The sequence below is a fragment of the Poromitra crassiceps genome (genome assembly GCF_964638095.1).
Source record: "Poromitra crassiceps genome assembly, chromosome: 6".
Classification (NCBI taxonomy): domain Eukaryota; kingdom Metazoa; phylum Chordata; class Actinopteri; order Beryciformes; family Melamphaidae; genus Poromitra; species Poromitra crassiceps.
The window spans coordinates 33153952-33178951 of NC_139627.1; the positions used below are offsets into that span (position 1 = coordinate 33153952).

At 43.7% G+C, this 25000-nt stretch overlaps 1 protein-coding gene across 1 annotated transcript in view; it reads left to right on the forward strand.

Annotated features, from left to right (window-relative positions):
• The window catches only part of vwa8 (von Willebrand factor A domain containing 8), a gene marked incomplete at its 5' end in the record, with an annotated part of 146174 nt that overhangs the window by 106728 nt on the left and 14446 nt on the right, over window positions 1-25000 (forward strand). Inside the window, one exon of the mRNA XM_083639135.1 lies at window positions 22159-22267. Coding sequence (XP_083495261.1) covers window positions 22159-22267 — 109 coding nt within the window. The remainder of the gene's footprint in view (window positions 1-22158; window positions 22268-25000) is intronic.

Below are 25000 nucleotides of genomic sequence, written 5' to 3' on the forward strand. Positions count from 1 at the left end.
TCCCAAAAGCTTCTTTGCGCCAAGAAGCTAATTTAACCCTTCTTAAGGCCCCCTTAAGAAGCAAACGTGTTTCCCAATTGCTTCTTTACGAAGGCATGCGTTTCCCAAAAGCTTCTTAGCGCTAAGAAGCTTCTTTGACCCTTCTTAAGGCTCCCATAAGAAGCCAACGAAGCCAACGTGTTTCCCGATTGCTTCTTAGCCTAAAATTATCTTCCAATTATCTTCCATTAAGAAGGCTGCGTTTCCCATATAATATATGTATATATATACCGGTATAGCGCTAAGATGATCTTTCGTTAAGAAGGTTTTGTAAGAAGGGTCTGGGGCATTCTTAACACCTTCTTAATGACAAAACACTGGCAGATCCAGCCGCGTCAGGCAAAAGGAGATACTTGTGTCCACTGTTCCTCTTGTGTTTTTCCCTTTTTCCTTTCTTTCATGTACCCTTTAGTGTTTAAAATTAGGGAACACTTGAAAATCTCCCCTGTATGTATGGTTACTTGTGTTTTAAATGTTTTACTGTATGCTATATTCCTCTAATCAGAATGGATTCCTTTTATAATCTTGTGGATTTATATAGCACCTCTCACAGAACCCAAGGTCGCTTAAATTCTGTAGTGTTTCTCTGTTTTGTTGTATGCTGTGTATATAAAGCAATTTGAACTGCAGTCCATGTCTGAAATAAATAATGTTTAATAAAGTTTAACATGACCATGATTAGGTTATTCTACAACAGTGTTTCTCAACCACTGAGTCGTGGCCCACTGGTGGGCTCAGAGTGCCATCTAGTGAGCCGCTCCAGTTAAGATGCTTCTTAAGAGCCTTCTATTTTTTCTATTTTTTTTATTTCCCCCCCCCCCCCCCCCCAATCCTGGCGTTCTCCTATGTCGCCTGCATGGTCGGGTGTTGAACACAAAGATCATATATACGGAAGATGAACACTCCAACTTACTTCATTGACAGCAACATCCACATTTTTCTTCTCGACAATTCTCAATGGCTTGCTTGTTTTCCTTGGGAGTACAAAAAAACTTTGGTGATTTTTTTTACATTTGTTGTCTGCGCAGCCCACCACACAACAGCTTTTAATTCAAGGAATATGATGCTGGTGTGTGGAAGTGAACGGAGAGCTTTCCCCCGTGACGGGCGTGGCCTATTTCATGCAGTGTCTCTATAGCCAACGTTCTGAACAGAAGCATAATGAGTGTTCCCTGTGCAATGCCTTTTTTGTCCTGTTATAGAAGTGTTTGTCCCTTAGTTATAGACACAGAGTGAGACAGAGAGAAGTGTTTGTCCCTTAGTTATAGACACAGAGTGAGACAGAGAGAAGCGTTTGTCCCTTAGTTATAGACACAGAGTGAGACAGAGAGAAGTGTTTGTCCCTTAGTTATAGACACAGAGTGAGACAGAGAGAAGTGTTTGTCCCTTAGTTATAGACACAGAGTGAGACAGAGAGAAGTGTTTGTCCCTTAGTTATAGACACAGAGTGAGACAGAGAGAAGTGTTTGTCCCTTAGTTATAGACACAGAGTGAGACAGAGAGAAGTGTTTGTCCCTTAGTTATAGACACAGAGTGAGACAGAGAGAAGCGTTTGTCCCTTAGTTATAGACACAGAGTGAGACAGAGAGAAGTGTTTGTCCCTTAGTTATAGACACAGAGTGAGACAGAGAGAAGTGTTTGTCCCTTAGTTATAGACACAGAGTGAGACAGAGAGAAGTGTTTGTCCCTTAGTTATAGACACAGAGTGAGACAGAGAGAAGTGTTTGTCCCTTAGTTATAGACACAGAGTGAGACAGAGAGAAGTGTTTGTCCCTTAGTTATAGACACAGAGTGAGACAGAGAGAAGTGTTTGTCCCTTAGTTATAGACACAGAGTGAGACAGAGAGAAGTGTTTGTCCCTTAGTTATAGACACAGAGTGAGACAGAGAGAAGTGTTTGTCCCTTAGTTATAGACACAGAGTGAGATGGAGAGAAAAAGAGAGAATGATGTGTGAGAGAGGAAAGTGAGATCTGCTCAAGTCTCTCAGCTCATCTGTACTGTTTGGAGTGTCAACTCTGCTGCCATGGCAACTCCAAAGAGACAGATTTTCCTTCCAGAGTCTTCCAAGTGTCTGTGTCGGTGTAACATGTCCATATGTCCTCTCTTTATGTGTATCTATACATATGCATGTAGTGATTATGCATTGTGACGCATGTGTGCATGTGTGTGTGAAGCATGTGTGTGCGTGTGTGAAGCATGTGTATCCGTGTGTGAAGCATGTGTGTCTGCGTGTGTGAAGTATGTGTATGTGTGTGTGAAGCATGTGTGTCTGCGTGTGTGACATTGATTTTTCAAATAATAATTGTGATGTGTCGTCGCCTTTGCATTTGTGTTTCCCTGCTGGAGTGACTAAGCGGCAGCGCCGTGAGTAATAATGTGTAGGCGTGTAGCGAGCACTCCCGAGGCCCCCCGATGGATTGCCAAAGTATTCGCAGTGCTCACTTGTCTCAGGGTACACGAGAGCAAGACGGTCTCTGTGATGTCATTCAGATACGTTTTTTTTTTTTTTTTTTTAAACCTTTATTTATACAGGGGGAGTCTCACTGAGAGCAATGCTCTCTTTTTCAGGAGTGCCGTGTTCACATTCACACACACATTCATACCTGGAAGCTGACCAGTACAACCACAGTCTGATCTGCTGGCCACTGAGCAGCTCCACTGTCTCAGGGTACACGAGAGCAAGACGGTCTGCGTGATGTCATTCAGATAACATGTTGTCTCAGGTTACACGAGAGCAAGACAGGCTTTCCGTTAGACAAAACAGCTGCAGGACGCGGGTCCTTTAAGATTTCAAATACAGGACAATGGGGATAAATTCAGGACACATATTAAATCTGTTTATTGAGCTTAAAAACAATTGATAGAGGCCCTATACAGTATGAAGAATGACATAATTAAGCATGTAGATTTATATTTGTTATTTGAAAGTATAAACAGCCAATAAGACTCAATTAGCCTATCATTTCCAGAGGTGCAACCGTGCTTTTCGGGGTCACACGGTCCACTATCTGGTGTGGCGATGGTCCAGCTGGTCGTCTCGTCCAGGCGGAAAACACTAGCGTCCATCTTAGCAAGCAGGCAGAAAACACTAGCATCCATCTTAGCAAGCAGGCAGAAAACACTAGCGTCCACGTTAGCAAGCAGGCAGAAAACACTAGCGTCCATGTTAGCAAGCAGGCGGAAAACACTAGCGTCCATGTTAGCAAGCAGGCGGAAAACACTGGCGTCCACGTTAGACGCTAGTGTTGGCGATGTGCTGGAGACATGTCTCTATAATCATTGTATCCGCGGCTCTGTCTGACAAACTGACAGTGCTGCTAACGTGGATGCTAGTGTTTTCTGCCTGCTTGCTAACATGGACGCTAGTGTTTTCTGCCTGCTTGCTAACGTGGACGCTAGTGTTTTCTGCCTGCTTGCTAAGATGCCGTCCATGTTAGCAAGCAGGTGGAAAACACTAGCGTCCACGTTAGCAAGCAGGCAGAAAACACTAGCGTCCACGTTAGCAAGCAGGCAGAAAACACTAGCGTCCACGTTAGCAAGCAGGCAGAAAACACTAGCGTCCACGTTAGCAAGCAGGCAGAAAACACTAGCGTCCACGTTAGCAAGCAGGCGGAAAACACTAGCGTCCACGTTAGCAAGCAGGCGGAAAACACTAGCGTCCACGTTAGCAAGCAGGCAGAAAACACTAGCGTCCATGTTAGCAAGCAGGCAGAAAACACTAGCATCCACGTTAGCAGCACTGTCAGTTTGTCAGACAGAGCCGCGGATACAATGATTATAGAGACATGTCTCCAGCACATTGATTCCCTGCAGCAGCACTTGTTACAGACAGAAAAATATGGAGTGGGTGGAAGCGTGTGCGTGTGTGTGTGTGTGTGTGTGTGTGTGTGTGTGTGTGTGCGTGTGCGTGTGTGTGTGTGTGTGTGTGTGTGTGTGTGTGTGTGTGCGTGCGTGTGCGTGCGTGCATGTGTGTGTGTGTGTGTGTGTGTTTGTGTTGGTATTTCCTGTGTGTGTGTTTGTGCACCATCAGCACCAAAATACTATAGCAGCCACTATATTGATTTGCTTTCATGAAAATAACATGCATTAAACAATTACATAGCATTTGAGAACATAACGCTTTTGTGGAATTCTCCATAATGCACTTGAGTGAGTGTAATTGCCAGCCTTTGGTGTGGTTTTGCTGTAGGCCGCTAACAACATTATCATAATGTTCTCATTGCAGCTCAACAGCATGCTAATACTGACCTTTTGTGGAAGAGAGAGAGACACACACAGGCCCGGTTTTACAGGGGTGCAAAAGCACGCATTTGCACCCTTATTTTAATTGTCTGCATGCTCAAAGATGCCTGCATGCTCAAAGAGTGGTAAAAAAAAGAAAAGAAAAAAGAAAATGCTGCAGCTGCACACTTACTGTTTAAACTTGAATTATAATTGTTGTTTTTCTTTGTTCTTTGATGTGAATTTATGGATTTTTGGCACCTATATGTAACCTTTTAAGGTTGAGATAATTGTATTATCATTATATGGTCCAAATATTTCAGTAAAGCACTTTAAACACTTGAAATATTCTTGCTTGGCTGGTATCATTCTACTTGAAATGATGGTAAAATGCATTATTTTTAGTAAAATAACGTCAAATTTTTGACATGCCTGGTCGGCCCATGCATATGCACCCCTTCCTATCTAGGATGCATCCCTAGTCATCTTGTTCTGGAACCGGCCCTGATTAGGGTTCTAATAAAAGGTCTGCCTGTGAAGTGTGAATACGGCCATTATAATGCTTTGAAGCCATTTAAATCAGTCCCCATGTTGAAAAAGCCAAGCTGGCAGCTGTATTATTCACAACCTTATGATCATAATGAAATAAAGCATTCATCGCTCATTGCTCTTCAGCATTCAGTCATAGAGCCTAATGAAAAATATTAAATTTTTCATATTTCTTTCTTAGCAGTAATAAAAATAAACACCAACCTCCTTACCCTGTTGCTCACGCTTGAACACAAGTAGCCAGCGACTGGTCAAAACAGTGACATGTATCTGCCATTGGTTGCTAATGTTAGCTGATAAAGTAATTTTCAAGCTTGCTTAATTGATTCCACCATTACCAGCTTTTTTTTAACAGGGAGTGGAGAGGGAGAGTGAGGAGAGAAGCTATAAATGAGCTATTATGTAGGTTTAACTTAACCTTCACCAAATTATTTTAGTTGCATAAACCTAACCCTGACCTTACTTAACCCTTCCTTAACCAACATTGTTTCACTTTGACCAGAATGAGGAGCTAACACCCTTTGAATTGAATTGAATTTTTTATTTGTCTCGAACAGAAATTAAAAAACACATTCATTTACAAAACAACATATTATATGTCAGAGAAGGGACAGAAAGAAGCCATGCTTATCTAGTCCTGCCCCTCCTTACTACTTCATTAGATAAGGTTTAAATAATAATAGCTGCTTTACAATACAAAACAGATAGCCTACCAGAGGCAATCCAACTTAATGCTACGAAATGTAAAATAAAATATACTAAGTTGTGTTTCTTGTGACAGTGAAGATTTCATGTCCAATTCATGCTATTGTCACTTAATCCAATTGTGGTGGAGGAACGTAATGTTTGTCTCCACAACTCATCACCTTGGTGGCTGTCTCATTTTCTTTAATTGTCACAATTGACCAAGTTCATTAGTTTTCTTGTCATCAGGATAACATTATTTATTGAAAAAACAGGAGAGCATGCACATCCACGAGAAGTCAGGTGCTGGACAAATGAATAATAACTAGAAATACAAATAGAGTCTGCACACTGGATTTTAAGGCTCCTGGTCAATTTATTTACGTATCGATCCCAAGGATCTTCGTCAGAATGAAAGCAGGAAGGAGGAGGAACACTCATATACAGTAGAGGACTCAAGCCCATTGGTGGAGAGAACAGAAGGCAGGTGAAAACACTGATGCCACAGATAGACCAATTAGTGTAAACATAATGTGTCTAAATATAAGTATTGAGTGCTAAAGGCTTCGCTGCAAAGAAAATGACCATATACACAATTCTGAAGTACAAACCCAGAACAATCAGATCTATACAATACGGTAAATCAGATCAGAACAATGTAGAAATATATATATAAGCATAATATTAGAAAAAAGAATCAATAATAATACATTTAAGAATGAGGATAAACAAATCCCCAAACATATAATAGGAGACAAGGTAGGCCTCAAGGCTAAATAAAGTTTAAAAACTGGTTATTGTTAAGCTAGGTTTTTCTCAAAAGGTCGCACATTCACCACAAGGGAGTAAGTCAAAAGCAGCCTGGGCGACACAAAAGGTCACCAAAGGTCTGCAGAAAAGAGAAACCACAGTTAGAAACCAGCACAACAGGAAAACCACTAATAGTGGGTGAGGTAAAGTCAAAGCAGCCCACACTATTAATCAATTAAATCATTCCTACAAATATAATTCCTACACTGGTAGATGCAGGAGGACAACAAGTAAAGGCACAGGGACTATACAAAATACAGTATAGATGCATATAAAATGAATAGTTATAAATTTAAAAGGGGGGGGGGGTTATTTAAAGGGAGCAAAGCTCCAGGGGAATGGACAAATAGACCTATACAGAAGGACTAAGGTGAGTATATAGAATCCACACTTGGACACAACAACTATAAAAAAGCTCTGATGTCAAAAGACTCGTTCATACCCCTGTTAACTGTGTCTAAAGTGGAGATCCAGTAGGCCTCCCTCCTGAGTAGGAGGGAGTTAATGTCACCACCTCTAGTTGGAACCTTCACATGTTCAATACCAATATATTTTAGTGAAGAAATACAGTGTTGGGCTTGGAAAAAGTGAACAGCTACAGGGTTTTTGAAATCCTGAGTTCTGATATCGCTTCTGTGTTCACAAATCCTAGTCTTCAGCGGTCTAGATGATTTACCTATGTATGCCAAACCGCAAATACACTTGATCATATAGATGATATTTGAGGTAGAACAACTGATAATTCCTTTAATTTTGAAACGTTTGCCAGTGACAGGATGATTGAAAGTGTGACATTTATATGTGAAATTACACTGAGCACATCTGCCACATTTATAATTACCATCAGGAATATCAGTTAGAAAATGAGAAGGTGTAGGTTGTCGCAGGTGTGACCTAACAAGTAAATTGCTCAAATTAGGGGGCCTCTTGTAAATGACACGAGGGGGAACAGAAAAGAGATTCTTAAGGGAAGAGTCAGAGCTTAAAATGTGCCAATGTTTTCTGATCGTTTTTTCAAAATGGCGACCGAGAGGAGAGTACTGTACTAAGCAGTTGAGACGATGATCCCCAACACTTCTCTCTCTAGTTGTGAGGCTCTCACTTTGAGAGCAGTCACTAAATTTATGTGAGGCCGGTTGGATCCACCAGTCAGGATAACCCCGCTGTCGGAAACGTGACTCAAGGTCAGAAGAATGTAACTTAAAAGATTCATCTGAACTGCAGACTCTGCGAATACGTTTAAACTGGCCAACAGGAATACCTCTCTTAAGAGGTGTGGGATGAAAACTATCTGCATGAAGCAGGGAGTTCCTGTCAGTGGGTTTTCTGTATAAATCTGTACCAAGTCTACCATCATCAGTTTTGAGAATAGTGACATCTAGAAAATGCATATGGTAGAGGTCAGAGGCCAAAGTAAACTTTAAATGTTCGCTACTGTCATTTAAAAATACATGAAAGGCTGCAAGTTCAGTCTGCTGACAAAGGTGGCGCTATAGTCCTACAAGACAGGGGTGCATATATAGGTGAGATTAATAGACAGCTTTCAGATGGTGTTTTTTATGAGAAATTAAATGGAAATCCCACTTCTATTTTTAAAGACCAAATTCATTCTATACTTAAGGACTACTTTGAAACAGGTGACATCAACAAAAATGAATATGAATATATGAAAGTTGATCATCCGGTCACACCTGTCATATACACTTTACCCAAAATTCACAAAAGCTATACCACCGTCCCACCTGGGAGACCGATTGTCTCTGGGATTGGTTCTCTTACTGAGAAGATTTCTTCCTTTGTTGATTATTTTTTGAAACCACATGTGTGTATACTTCCTTCTTATGTGAGAGACTCTAGTGATTTTATCCAGGTTTTACAAACCTTGCATGCGATAGACAAGGATTCACTTTTAGTCACTTTTGACGTTGTGAGCCTGTACACCAACATCCCACACCAAGGTGGCTTGGAGGCCATTGAACACTTTCTCAGTCAGAGGACTATACTTAGTCCCAGTACTGCTTGTCTGAAACACCTTGCTGAAATTGTGCTGACCAGGAATTTCTTTCTTTTTGAAAAGTGTTTTTATCTACAGAAATTTGGGACAGCCATGGGCAGCAAAATGGCCCCCAATTATGCTAATCTCTATGTTGGCCTCCTTGAAACAAATATTATTCTCAACCCTGATTGCAATCCTTTTCTATCGCATATTAAATTATGGAAACGTTATATTGATGATATTTTCCTTCTATGGTCCGGTTCTGCGACTGAACTTGCAGCCTTTCATGTATTTTTAAATGACAGTAGCGAACATTTAAAGTTTACTTTGGCCTCTGACCTCTACCATATGCATTTTCTAGATGTCACTATTCTCAAAACTGATGATGGTAGACTTGGTACAGATTTATATAGAAAACCCACTGACAGGAACTCCCTGCTTCATGCAGATAGTTTTCATCCCACACCTCTTAAGAGAGGTATTCCTGTTGGCCAGTTTAAACGTATTCGCAGAGTCTGCAGTTCAGATGAATCTTTTAAGTTACATTCTTCTGACCTTGAGTCACGTTTCCGACAGCGGGGTTATCCTGACCGGTGGATCCAACCGGCCTCACATAAATTTAGTGACTGCTCTCAAAGTGAGAGCCTCACAACTAGAGAGAGAAGTGTTGGGGATCATCGTCTCAACTGCTTAGTACAGTACTCTCCTCTCGGTCGCCATTTTGAAAAAACGATCAGAAAACATTGGCACATTTTAAGCTCTGACTCTTCCCTTAAGAATCTCTTTTCTGTTCCCCCTCGTGTCGTTTACAAGAGGCCCCCTAATTTGAGCAATTTACTTGTTAGGTCACACCTGCGACAACCTACACCTTCTCATTTTCTAACTGATATTCCTGATGGTAATTATAAATGTGGCAGATGTGCTCAGTGTAATTTCACATATAAATGTCACACTTTCAATCATCCTGTCACTGGCAAACGTTTCAAAATTAAAGGAATTATCAGTTGTTCTACCTCAAATATCATCTATATGATCAAGTGTATTTGCGGTTTGGCATACATAGGTAAATCATCTAGACCGCTGAAGACTAGGATTTGTGAACACAGAAGCGATATCAGAACTCAGGATTTCAAAAACCCTGTAGCTGTTCACTTTTTCCAAGCCCAACACTGTATTTCTTCACTAAAATATATTGGTATTGAACATGTGAAGGTTCCACCTAGAGGTGGTGACATTAACTCCCTCCTACTCAGGAGGGAGGCCTACTGGATCTCCACTTTAGACACAGTTAACAGGGGTATGAACGAGTCTTTTGACATCAGAGCTTTTTTATAGTTGTTGTGTCCAAGTGTGGATTCTATATACTCACCTTAGTCCTTCTGTATAGGTCTATTTGTCCATTCCCCTGGAGCTTTGCTCCCTTTAAATAACCCCCCCCCCTTTTAAATTTATAACTATTCATTTTATATGCATCTATACTGTATTTTGTATAGTCCCTGTGCCTTTACTTGTTGTCCTCCTGCATCTACCAGTGTAGGAATTATATTTGTAGGAATGATTTCATTGATTAATAGTGTGGGCTGCTTTGACTTTACCTCACCCACTATTAGTGGTTTTCCTGTTGTGCTGGTTTCTAACTGTGGTTTCTCTTTTCTGCAGACCTTTGGTGACCTTTTGTGTCGCCCAGGCTGCTTTTGACTTACTCCCTTGTGGTGAATGTGCGACCTTTTGAGAAAAACCTAGCTTAACAATAACCAGTTTTTAAACTTTATTTAGCCTTGAGGCCTACCTTGTCTCCTATTATATGTTTGGGGATTTGTTTATCCTCATTCTTAAATGTATTATTATTGATTCTTTTTTCTAATATTATGCTTATATATATATTTCTACATTGTTCTGATCTGATTTACCGTATTGTATAGATCTGATTGTTCTGGGTTTGTACTTCAGAATTGTGTATATGGTCATTTTCTTTGCAGCGAAGCCTTTAGCACTCAATACTTATATTTAGACACATTATGTTTACACTAATTGGTCTATCTGTGGCATCAGTGTTTTCACCTGCCTTCTGTTCTCTCCACCAATGGGATTGAGTCCTCTACTGTATATGAGTGTTCCTCCTCCTTCCTGCTTTCATTCTGACGAAGATCCTTGGGATCGAAACGTAAATAAATTGACCAGGAGCCTTAAAATCCAGTGTGCGGACTCTATTTGTTTTTCTTAACATTATTTATTGTCATCGTATTGATGATGATGATAACAAGAAGAATAAACCAAACAAGTTCAGGCAATGAAAGAATGGTGACAAAGAATATATAGAATTATACAGTAGCTATGTAATATAAATATATTTTATAAAAGAAAATTCACAGAATATTATGCAACAGGAGTCACAGAAAGCACAGCAGTTCACATTTTGCGAGTCTTGCCAGCAACAGCCTGCTGACTGGTGACACACCCAGCTGGGCGGGGGGGAAGTCAGCACACTGTCCTGTTACACAGACCAAAACAGTCAGCACAGTGTCCTGTTACACACACCAAAACAGTCAGCACACTGTCCTGTTACACAGACCAAGACTTAATCTGCCTACTATTCACAGGAATGAATATACGGAGTGACATCTACACAGAATAAAACCACGGCTCGAAAAATGTCACTCTATTAAAAAGTACAAACAAACAAACAAACAAACACAACAGTCACTAACAGCAGTAGCCTAGGCTCCCCAAAATGGGAGGAGAAAACATGGTCTCAGAAAATATGTCTCAGAAAATGCTCTGCAACCTGCATCTGCTAAACTAAAGCTTTTGTTGTGCCATAAATAAATAAATTTTTAATATAGAGATTTACTTTGTTTATTGTAATCTGTGACAGACAGACACACACCCCACGCGCACACACACACACACACACACACACACACACACACACACCACACACACACACACACACACACACACACACACAGCATACTCAACTATCTTCTCTTCTCTTATATGTTAGATTGCACACCAGCCTCAATTATCCAAAACGTTTCTAGATGCACACTAGGCTTCCAAAGTGTATGAGCATCTCAGTCGCCCCAACACAGTATGCTATAATGCACATCCTCCCCAACACAGTATGCTATAATGCACATCCTCCCCAACACAGTATGCTATAATACACATCCTCCCCAGCACAGTATGCTATAATACACATCCTCCCCAACACAGTATGCTATAATACACATCCTCCCCAACACAGTATGCTATAATACACATCCTCCCCAACACAGTATGCTATAATACACATCCTCCCCAACACAGTATGCTATAATACACATCCTCCCCAACACAGTATGCTATAATACACATCCTCCCCAACACAGTATGCTATAATACACATCCTCCCCAGCACAGTATGCTATAATACACATCCTCCCCAACACAGTATGCTATAATACACATCCTCCCCAACACAGTATGCTATAATACACATCCTCCCCAACACAGTATGCTATAATACACATCCTCCCCAGCACAGTATGCTATAATGCACATCCTCCCCAACACAGTATGCTATAATACACATCCTCCCCAGCACAGTATGCTATAATACACATCCTCCCCAACACAGTATGCTATAATACACATCCTCCCCAACACAGTATGCTATAATACACATCCTCCCCAACACAGTATGCTATAATACACATCCTCCCCAGCACAGTATGCTATAATGCACATCCTCCCCAACACAGTATGCTATAATACACATCCTCCCCAGCACAGTATGCTATAATACACATCCTCCCCAGCACAGTATGCTATAATACACATCCTCCCCAACACAGTATGCTATAATACACATCCTCCCCAACACAGTATGCTATAATACACATCCTCCCCAGCACAGTATGCTATAATACACATCCTCCCCAACACAGTATGCTATAATACACATCCTCCCCAGCACAGTATGCTATAATACACATCCTCCCCAACACAGTATGCTATAATACACATCCTCCCCAACACAGTATGCTATAATACACATCCTCCCCAACACAGTATGCTATAATACACATCCTCCCCAGCACAGTATGCTATAATACACATCCTCCCCAACACAGTATGCTATAATACACATCCTCCCCAACACAGTATGCTATAATACACATCCTCCCCAGCACAGTATGCTATAATGCACATCCTCCCCAACACAGTATGCTATAATACACATCCTCCCCAGCACAGTATGCTATAATACACATCCTCCCCAACACAGTATGCTATAATACACATCCTCCCCAACACAGTATGCTATAATACACATCCTCCCCAACACAGTATGCTATAATACACATCCTCCCCAGCACAGTATGCTATAATACACATCCTCCCCAACACAGTATGCTATAATACACATCCTCCCCAACACAGTATGCTATAATACACATCCTCCCCAACACAGTATGCTATAATGCACATCCTCCCCAACACAGTATGCTATAATACACATCCTCCCCAGAACAGTATGCTATAATACACATCCTCCCCAACACAGTATGCTATAATACACATCCTCCCCAACACAGTATGCTATAATACACATCCTCCCCAGCACAGTATGCTATAATGCACATCCTCCCCAACACAGTATGCTATAATACACATCCTCCCCAACACAGTATGCTATAATGCACATCCTCCCCAACACAGTATGCTATAATACACATCCTCCCCAACACAGTATGCTATAATACACATCCTCCCCAACACAGTATGCTATAATACACATCCTCCCCAACACAGTATGCTATAATACACATCCTCCCCAACACAGTATGCTATAATACACATCCTCCCCAGCACAGTATGCTATAATGCACATCCTCCCCAACACAGTATGCTATAATACACATCCTCCCCAACACAGTATGCTATAATACACATCCTCCCCAGCACAGTATGCTTATACACATCCTCCCCAACACAGTATGCTATAATACACATCCTCCCCAACACAGTATGCTATAATACACATCCTCCCCAGCACAGTATGCTATAATACACATCCTCCCCAACACAGTATGCTATAATACACATCCTCCCCAACACAGTATGCTATAATACACATCCTCCCCAGCACAGTATGCTATAATACACATCCTCCCCAACACAGTATGCTATAATGCACATCCTCCCCAACACAGTATGCTATAATACACATCCTCCCCAACACAGTATGCTATAATACACATCCTTCCCAACACAGTATGCTATAATACACATCCTCCCCAGCACAGTATGCTATAATACACATCCTCCCCAGCACAGTATGCTTATACACATCCTCCCCAACACAGTATGCTATAATACACATCCTCCCCAACACAGTATGCTATAATACACATCCTCCCCAACACAGTATGCTATAATACACATCCTCCCCAACACAGTATGCTATAATACACATCCTCCCCAACACAGTATGCTATAATACACATCCTCCCCAGCACAGTATGCTATAATACACATCCTCCCCAACACAGTATGCTATAATACACATCCTCCCCAACACAGTATGCTATAATACACATCCTCCCCAGCACAGTATGCTATAATACACATCCTCCCCAGAACAGTATGCTTATACACATTCTATCGAAACCTTGACTAAACCTGCTCTTCGTCCTGCCTGAGTGGCATGGGCAGTCCATTCGCCTGAGGTGCAGGGTTCTCAGCCGGGATGACATCCATATTCCTCCTCTCATCTACACACCAGCAATACAGCCTGGGTAGTGCCTGCCTCACCTCTCGGTTCCTCAGCCCAAAGACCAGCGGGTTGATGCAGGGCGGCACCATTGACATGACCAGCAGGGACATGTGGAGCAGGGCCACGGAGACCGGGAGCGCCGCAGGCCCGGCGCCGGGGAGCGTAGGTGACTGCGGCGGGACCGAGGCCCCGTTCAGCTTCCACAGCTCCAGCAGTGCATTCACAGGGATTCTGAGCAGCACCGGTAGCAGCTGCAGGACCAGCATGCTGCAGTAGAACAGCACGGTCCTGCACGCTCTGGTGTTGAACTGGTTGAACGGGACCATGGCGTTACTCGCGTCCTGGTACATCCTCATGTAGGAGAACGCATGGAGCAGAAGGCATGTCAGCAGGGACAGGGAGCTCGCGATCATGCGGAAAACAGCAGGCGTGCGTGGGAAACCCAAGTTCTGCTCCACCGTGACCGGATCGCACAGCAGCCCCGCCGTGAAGGGGCTTGATCGAGCCATCTCTTCTGAGGGCAGCAGGACCATGTAGATGAAGATGACAGAGATGGAGAAAACCCAGATTAGGCTAACGGTGAGTCGCAAGCGCAGTCGGGTGATGATGTACAGGTAGCGGATGGCATGGCACACGTACAGGTAGCGCTCCAACGACATGCAGGTGAGGGTCAGGAGGCTGGAAAGGTTGGCGGTGCAGAACGTGAAGAACTGGACATAGCACCAGGCATTGAACGGCAGCGTCTGCCGGTGGACCAGGGAGTAGATGACCGTTGGACCTAAGGTGACGGTCTGGACGAGGTCGGTCAGGATCAGGTTCTTGAGGAGGGTATAGCGCGCCTGCCAGGAGAGGTCCTCAGACTGTCCGAGCCCGAACAGAGTAAATCCGTTCACCGCCAATGACAGGAGAGTCAGCACCACAAACAGGCATATCAGCGCCCGCACTGTCTGAACATGGGGCAGGATGGAAAGAAAGAGGCAGCCAGCGGTGTCCAGCTGCTCCCCGGTGGAGGTGTTCTGCGGTGGCTCGGTTTGGTTCGCTGAGCCGTGCCAGGCACACGGGCCAGTTAGGTTCAGCCAATCTGCGACCATCATGCTATGTGTGATGTTGGTATGAAGCACTGCCTGGTCTGGGCAGCCTTTTATTCAGTCAGAAAATCTAAGCACGTCACACCTTGCAACACCTTGTCAACACAGTAGGCTGCTGAAGAAAGTTCAATTTAAATTTACCCTTTTATGATTGCTCTCTTCTCCATGGTGTCCTGAAGGTCTATAAGTATAAAGAACTGATTAGCACTTTGGTGTGACTGCTGGCTGCATCTGGCTGTACCTGCGAGCAGGGTTGGGGAGTAACGGATTCCATGTAACGCCGTTACGTAATCTGATTACAAAAAAACGGTAACTGTAATCTGTCACAGTACATTTTAAGATGTGTAATCTAGATTACAGTAACGGGGGTATGTAACGGCGTTACAGGCGGGATTACATTCGCCCTTGCCTCTTCATTAATTTTACAAAATAACAACAAAAAACGGTGTAGCCTACATCACAGTATAGCACATGACAGTAGAAGCGCGTTACGCTGTCACTTATCTAAATCACGTTAAATCGACGAGGGATATATATAGGCCCAGGATGACATATATGTTTCACATAGGGTGGTTTTCATTTCGATGTTTTATTTGGTCCAATATTGAAATGTTCTACAATTGCAGGTTGTGTTACCATTACACATTATTTAGATCTACCTTTATATCTATTTCGGCTCATTTGGTTGCTATTTAGTAAGGAAATAGAGTAGCACAATGCATGCTGGGACAGATGAGGACGAGCGAGGCGGAGCAACAGCAGCAGCTGCAGGCAGCATTCATGATGACAGAGGCACCCGCGCCTGTGGTGCCTCCTCCCACGAGTGCATTCACGTCATGGAAATATAACAAGCATTTCACTTTTACGTCCGCTCAGTGTTTAGACAGATCAAGCGTCTTCCACATGGATTCTACTGAAAATGATATTTTCAGTAGAATCCATGTGGAAGGCGCTTGTGTGTGGGGCTGTCAGCTGAACGTTACGAGCTGCCAGGCAGTGGAAAATCTGCATGACAAACGCTGCTCTAGTCTGCATGGGGCGAGAGGTTTTTACTTTCACTTAGTGTTTCACGTCGTGTTTCAAGATTAAAGCAACAAGCTGCGTCTTCCACTCCACATCATGAAAAATACCCATAACGTAAATTAAAGTGGTCTTAAAAATAACTCTTGTTGTATTCTCCTTAACTTCATGTTGCTATAAACATTCTTATCTGGTTATCAATGGTAAAACATGCTTCATCTAGTTAAATAAGGGTTTTAGCCAGGACTCTTGACCAGGACTCCCTGGAAGAAGAGATCTTGTATCCCAATGGGACATTCCTGGATTTAAAAAAAAAAGTAATCCAAAAGTAACTGAAAGTAATCCCTACTTTACTTTTAAATAGTGGTAATCGGATTACGTTACTAAGTACAATTTTTAACAAGTAACAAGTAACTTTAAGGGATTCCTATTTAAAAGTAACCTACCCAACCCTGCCTGTGAGCTTGCATAATAATAACAGTTGTTTCCAAAGGGATTCAAAATGACTATACTTTGGAGCCTCTTAACCCTCGCATGGTCTTCGGGTCAATTTGACCCGTTTTAAAATTTCAACATCAAGGAAAAGTATGTTAAAATATTTTTTTCTCTATGAAACTTCTTCTGCTTGGCTCATTTACTGTACTAAACATGTGATATGAAAATGGTACATTTCATGCATTTGCTACCCCCCCCTGCATCAACATATAACACCCATGGTCTTCGGGTCAATTTGACCCGGCCATTGAAAGTGGAGGCTAAAAGGGGTCAGAAGTGAAATTTAGACAATTTCTTTCTTTGAAAATGTTAGTCATATTGGTATTTTCTAGTAAACATTGCATTCTGACACACACACACACACAATGAAAGTTCACTCAGAGTTGACAGTATGTTTTGATACTTTGCTATTTTTAGCTACAGGTCACCTCTCTTGCACCTGTGTGGGGTGTCCACCCGCTATGCCGACCACCCGCAATGCCGACCTTAGGTTTAGGCGTGGGGGGTGGGAGAGGTTAGGTTTTGGGTTAGGGTCTGGGGGAGGTTAGGTTTAGGGGTGGGGGGTGGGAGAGGTTAGGTTTTGGGTTAGGGTCTGGGGGAGGTTAGGTTTAGGCATGGGGGGAGGTTAGGTTTGGAGTGGGGGCTGGGAGAGGTTAGCTCCAGCCGGTCCACCGACACGCTGCACGCCGCCTCGCTCATGAGCTGGTTCTGCTTGTGGGCTATCGGCATTGCGTCCTGTCGGCTCTGCGGCCTGTCGGCACCCCTGTGTGGGCGGAATTTTCTCGAAGAAACCCCGGGAAAGAGTTGTTGAGATAAGCATTTTTGTTGCAAGTAGGTGGTGCTAAGGCGAATTGCAAGATGTTTTATTTGTTGCCAGTAGGTGGCGCTATGCCGAATTGCCTGGAATTCAGCTCCCTGCACTCCGTTGGGTCCCCCTAAGCACACTCCCCGAGTTTGAAGTTGATCGGACGAGGGGTTCTCAAGATAAACCACTTGTTGTGTTGCCAGTAGGTGGCGCTATGCCGAATTGCACGAAAACAGGTCACTGTTCTCCGTCACGTACTCCTTAGTACACTCCTAAAGTTTGAAGTAGATCCGACCAACGGTTCTGGAGATCCGGGAGGAACACACAAGGAACACACGCACTGTGTTGCCAGTAGGTGGCGCTATACCGAATTGCACGAAAACAGGTCACTGTACTCCATCACGTACTCCTTAGTACATTCCCAAAGTTTGAAGTAGATCCGACGAACGGTTCTCGAGATCCGGGAGGAACACACAAGGAACACACGCACGCACAGACGCACAGACAGACAGACGCACTGACAGCGACAATCTCATAATCTCCTCACGGAGATAATAAATAAACTTGAGTAGCTCTTTATTAAAATGAAGAACAAACTATGATTAGTAGGATTTTTGGGGTTTATAACGACTTTAGACTTTAGGTTGAACATGAGCCGGGTCAAATGCGGAGTCACATTTTCGAGGAGCTGCACGCCCCCTCCGCCGAGTCAGCGCCGGAAATTTCGCACGAGCATAATTTGCGCTTTAGCCCCCGTTCACACAGGAAGCGGAAGCAACGCTCAACCTAAGCTCTACCTAGCCTGGGTAAACCCATCCCCCACGTGACCTGCTCTCAGACCTGACTGGGAACTGAGAGAGCAGGTCACGTGGTGGCTGGGTTTACCTAGGCTAAGCTCTACCTACGCTGAACACACAATTTTCTTTTAGGCATCCTTGTTAACAGGCGAGGCCATTCACACCACCCGCCAGGCCCGGTTTTACAGGGGTGCAAAAGCACGCATTGCACCCTTATTTTAATTGTCTGCATGCTCAAAGAGTGGTACATTTTTTTTATTTTTTTTTATAAATGCTGCAGCTGCACACTTATTGTTTAAACTATAATTATAATTGTTGTTTTTCTTTCTTCTTTGATGTGAATTTATGGCTTTTTGGCACCTATATGTAACCTTTTAAGGTTGAGATAATTGTATTATCATTATATGCTCCAAATATTTCAGTAAAGCACTTGAAACACTTGAAATATTCTTGTTTGGCTGGTATCATTCTACTTTAAATGATGGTAAAATGCATTATCTTTAGTAAAATAACATGTCAAATTTGGCCACCCGGGTCGGCCCGTGCATGTGCACCCCTTCCTATCTAGGATGCATCCCTAGTCATCTTGTTCTGGAACTGGCCCTACACACACACACACACACACACACACACACACACACACACACACACACACACACACACACACACACACACACCACACACCACACACCACACACCCCACACACACACACACACACACACACACACACACACACACACACACACACACACACACACTCACTCACTCACTCACACACTCACACACACACACACACGCACACTCACACACAAACACACACACACACACACACACAAACACACACACACACACACTCACACACACACACACACACACACACACACACACACACACACACACACACACAAACACACACTATCACACACTCTCTCACACAAACACACACACACACACACATTTATATACACATTGGAATGTGTGGTGGAAGCCGCATTGCCATGCACTCCTCTGTTGGCTGAGATGATGTGGTGTACGAGGCAGAGGAACAGACAGGCAAACTATGTGTCGGTCTAAATAACTGGACTGTTTTTCATTTCCTTTTTTCACCTTGGAATGACTTGTTGTTGTTGTTGTTGTTGGCTGCATGGTTAGATGACTGTAACAGGGTGAGTAGTACAATTATGCAAAATACATTTTTCTTTCAATATTCCTCAGCAACAGTGAGAATGTATTTTAGTTGAATACACACCTGTTGCAGCCAGCATAAAGATCATAGTGGTAGATATCTACTGTGTGTGTGTGTGTGTGTGTGTGTGTGTGTGTGTGTGTGTGTGTGTGTGTGTGTGTGTGTGTGTGTGTGACTGTGTGTTTGAAACAGTAATACATAACAAAGGAGGGCCTGGCTGATTGCATGGCTGATGCAAACGCAGTCTACACAATACGCCCCTCTAACGCTAATCTCTTTTTCACACACACACACACACACACACACACACACACACACACACACACACACACACACACACACACACACACACACACACACACTCACCAGTCTGCTGCAAGCCATGACACATATCACCAAAGTGTCCCTCCCTCCGTTTTAAGTCACTGTTCTCTATCTCTGTCACGGTCTGGCTGTCACCCGAGGCTTCAAACACCTGGGAGAGAATCCTACCATCTATTCTCCCTCTCCCTCTCTCTCTCTCTCTCCCTCTCCCTCTCCCTCTCCCTCCCTCTCTTTCTCTCCCTCTCCCTCTCCCTCCCTCTCTCTCTCTCTCCCTCCCTCCCTCTCTCTCTCTCCCTCCCTCTCTCTCTCTCTCTCCCTCTCCCTCTCCCTCCCTCTCTCTCTCTCTCTCCCTCTCCCTCCCTCCCTCTCTCCCTCTCCCTCCCTCTCTCTCTCCCTCTCCCTCTCCCCCCCCCCCTCTCTCTCTCTCTCTCTCTCTCTCACTCTCTCACACACACACACACACACACTGAATCAGCCTCGGGTGTAGCAAGGGTCTTACCTGCACCTTATTTACATAGATTATTGTTGCTGGCATGGCATCTGTGTGTGTGTGTGTGTGTGTGTGTGTGTGTGTGTGTGTGTGTGTGTGTGTGTGTGTGTGTGTGTGTGTGTGTGCGTGTGTGTGTGTGCGTTGTGCGTGTGTGTGCATGTGTGTGATGTGGTAGGTCAGCAAACGATACTACCTGCAGTGAGATTATACAGATTAGCTCACCTTGTGATGCACAGCCCACCTGTACCGAGTTCCACAGGTGTGTTTTGGAGGGAACTCACACACACACACACATACACACACACACGCGCGCACACTCACAGTGCTCAATGTTTAACAACACTGACCTCTGTGTCAGTTTCTCCACAGGTGTCCAGAGCTCTTTCCTCTCTCTCTCTCTCTCTCTCTCCCTCGCTCTCTGTCTACCTGTTTCTGTCAAACTCATTCTCACCTTAGGTGGCAATTTTGTTTGAATAAAACCGACTTGGAGAACAGAGTTTAATTATGTTTGCAAAGAGGCAAAATGTACCCAACAAGGTTGGACAGCACAATGCAAAGTATTAGGCTGGCTTTACACAGTTGGTTGAAACTGAGGTCAAACTAAGTTGCAAATGATTTGCATGGCCTAAAGCCCTCTGCAATGCACTTGAAGCTTGTCTGAAACTCAGCTGCAACAGTTGCAAAACTCTCAACTTTGTGAAACTAGTTTCATGCAACAGCCAATCAAAAGGCTGATAAGTAGGCTATGAATGCACTGATGTCTCTCTTCCTATTCTCTGGGACAGCCTTAATGAAAGGAAGTAGCCAGCCAGTGGCAGAAGAAACCCGATACAACACGTCCAAATTGATATTATGTCCAGCTAGAAAACGTGTAAATGTCAAGTTGCATGAAAATGATGTCTCATGCAATCTGCAACCTGCAACTAAATTAGTTCACTATATAAAGCCAGCCTAACAGTCTGTCTGGCCTTTCATAGGTAATATCCAGCTGCATGGGGCAAACAGATAGCCCTTTCATCCTGCTGTTATAAAAATATAACTTTTCTTAGAGGTCTCTCGTCTCAAGGTCGCTTTCCCACACTGAAGTCAGAGTCTCCATTCAATAGAAAAATGATAAGATACAGTTTGGATGGTAGGACTTCTTCCCTTAAAGCACAGTGTATATGAAAGACCTACTGTTCAATACGAGGGATCAGCCGAGCAGCATTTTGGTAAACAAACCGTGTCACTGGGTGGCAACGGCAATGGAACCCTATGGAGCCCAAGTGGCGCGAGGCTTGAATGTCTGACTCTAGCCAGTTAACTCTGTTTACATTTTAGAAACTGCGACAGTTCACACAACTTTAATACGACATGCATATATTATACATTAAACTCTTGAGCTACTTCTGCTCTCACTCAGAATGTCAAAATATAAGCGATGTGATGTTGAGATATTAATGTTTGTTTGGCACAACTCATAACTTCCGCGGGGTTCCGCATTTCTGGGTGTCAAGTGACGTCACGCTGATTCGTCCTATTAGAATAGTAGTAGAATAATGCTATCATTGCCTCCACAGTTTCCAGCAGTGGAAAAGAAAAGTAAAACGTGCATAACATACTGTATGTTTTTTTACAAAGGCTGCTTGGTCTAGTTTAGATCAAATCAACTCATGCCTATTATTCTATTGCCCTCTCTCCCTCTCTCTTCCTCTCTCCCCCTCTCTCTCTTTCTCTCTCTGCCTCTCTTTCTCTCTCCCCCTCTCTTTCCCTCTCTCCCTCACTCTTTCTCTCCCTCTCTCTCTTTCTCTCCCTCTCTCTCTTTCTCCCCCTATCTCTCTGCCTCTCTCTCTTCCTCTCTTTCTCTCTCCCCATCTCTCCCTCTCTCCCCATCTCTCTGTCTTCCTCTCAGGCTGAAGGAGATTGATATGAGTGAGTATGACGCTGCCACATACGAGCGCTTCTCCAAGGCGGTCAGGAGACAAGTCCAGTCTCTGCGCATCATCCTGGACAGTTTACAGGTTAGCTTCCCACCCCTTTGCATCAGGCTCCTTGCTTGCTTGTTGCACACGGTGGCTTGTTTAGCTGAAGACATAACCCTCAGTCCTGTGGAACAAAGCGTAGCAATTTGAATGATTGGGGCAGATAATTTTAGAGCCTCACTCAGAGCCTCAGGAATGGAGGAAGTTTGAAAGAATGGAATGTTCGAGTTGCTGTAGTAGACCAAAGCTAATCTGAAGCAAGGCAACAGTAAACAATGATGCAGTCAGTAACAAATATGTTACCTTGTTTTGACCTGTAATTAATTGTGACGTCTTTTTCCTTGGATTTCCTGTTGGAGTTGGAGTTTCTGTAGGTGGCGCTCTCTTCTTTGTCTGTTCAGCCATGGTGGCTGGCTATCACTGCTCATGTTAACTACTGTACACAGTCCTTCTACACCCGACACCAGCTGTTTAGAACAGCCAATGTAAAAGCTTTATGACCTGGGTATAGGTTGAATCACTATTGAATTGGATCAATTCTTTGGAGAGACGAGCAAAACAAACATTGACTTATATAGATATTGCAGATGATTACTTTAAAGGAACTATTCACCGCTTTTCAACCAGCTTTGTATCATTACAATGTGGGTAGCGCTGTATGCAGAACGGTGTCTACCTTCCATCCATGTTGCCTGCACCGAGAGCTCGCCGTTCATCTGCTGGCTGAAACTCCGCCCCCACCACCTGCTATGGCTCGTTAATGCTCGTTAATGCCATGGATGCATGCATACAAAAATGAGTAAATACAATATATAGCTTGAATAACAGCCATGCGAGCCGGCACAGCTTCACACTACCGTCAGTCATGTCACTGGTACGAGGAAGTAGCCTGGGTAAACCCAGCCTCCACGTGACCTCTATCCAGGTAGATAGAGGTCACGTGGAGGCTGGGTTTACCCAGGCTAACGAGGAAGTACAGCAGATTCTGAAGGTTCAATGCTAGAATGAATCGGCCAGGGGGACATAAGGAGTGATGATTGGTTGGGTTAAGCCATGGGCAGTGATGATTGGTTTGAGTTAGGGTCAGAGCAGGTGGGGTTAGGTCCCTCTGGGCCGATCCATTCTAGCATCAACCATTCTGGAGACAGAGAAAGCATTAAGAAAACTTGTTTTTCACACTATATCCCAATTTTGGATAGATAGAGAGCTGGTTGAAAAGTGGTAAAGTTCTCTTTTAAATATAATCTATCCAAAACTGACATCCACACATTTGCTGAAAGCCTCCTCATGCTTACTGAAGGTTCAAAAGTTAAGGCTCAGGTAAGTTAGCTTCTAACTGTAAACATGGACAGTAAGGACTGCAGTTGACCGTGGTCATACAGAGAACAATGGACCTGGAGTACTATTGAATACATGGATGCAGAATTATTCAGTCACTTCCCTGGCTGAATATATAAAGTTGCTAGATGACAATCGGCTGACCTCATATGACCCCACACGTGATGTGATGTAAGGTCAGGAAAGGCGGGGGTGTGGGGGGGGGGGCGCGCCTGTCCCCAGGAGCATCCTGATTGGTTGAATGAATGAAAAGCCAGAGCTCAGGGTGTGGTTGTTAAACATCCAGGCTGTGATATTGTCTCAATTTCTTTAGTTTGGCTTCGATTTTCCTCCCTTTGTCTGAGAGTCTTCGGGGGTCAGGGGATGTGTGTCCGTGCATTGAAGTGTGTCGACTCGTGTTGTGTGGAAACTCCTGCAGCACGTGAGAATGATTACAGAGCAGCAGCAGCACGGAGCTGTGATTCCCCACTCCAGGTGTGAGGCTCTGTTTGTGTTGTGTTTTCCATCCAGGTGTGAGGCTCTGTTTGTGTTGTGTCTTCCATCCAGGTGTGAGGCTCTGTTTGTGTTGTGTCTTCCATCCAGGTGTGAGGCTCTGTTTGTGTTGTGTCTTCCATCCAGGTGTGAGGCTCTGTTTGTGTTGTGTCTTCCATCCAGGTGTGAGGCTCTGTTTGTGTTGTGTTTTCCATCCAGGTTCAAGATTCAAGATTTTTATTGTCACTCCGTAGTACAAGTATCACGTGTGAAATTCTTGTGCTGTGAACTCCGTTTACAACATAGTACAAATATAACAGGGCATATGAGTGCAAAAACAACAAGAGACACAACAAGCAATAAGGCAGTAGAGTGATAAGACAAGTCAGAGACAGTGGCATATTCACTGCACATAGGTGCACATGTCATGTGCATACTTTGGACGTACTTAAACATTTAAATTCGACGTATTTGACGTACAGGTGCAAATAGCATATACCTAATTAAACATACAATTAAACATTAGACATACATAATGGTAGCATCTACAGTGCGGTACAGTACAGCTACTACACTATTTGTGTATGTTAACACATTGAGTGCCAGCGACGCCATATGGCGTCATTAGAAATTTACCGTAGGCTGCCAGCGACGCCAAATGGCGTCAGTAACTCCAAATTGTTTTTTTGACGGGGGGGTGTCGATCTAAGCTTCTTACATCGCCTCTTACAATATTGTAGCTATTGGAGGTCTATAACCTATTTTACAAACCCCATTAGGTGGCGACAGCACTCTCCTGATAAGAGAAAGTGGAGCCAAACACACAGAAGAAGTCGCTGGGGAAAAAGGAAATCGCATCGCATCCGTCCGTATGCATCGACATGCATGAAGCCAAACGCCAGCTGTGCCCGCAGCAGCTGCATCCGCTGTCACAACTGAGCACCTCCGTGTCCTTCTGCGACA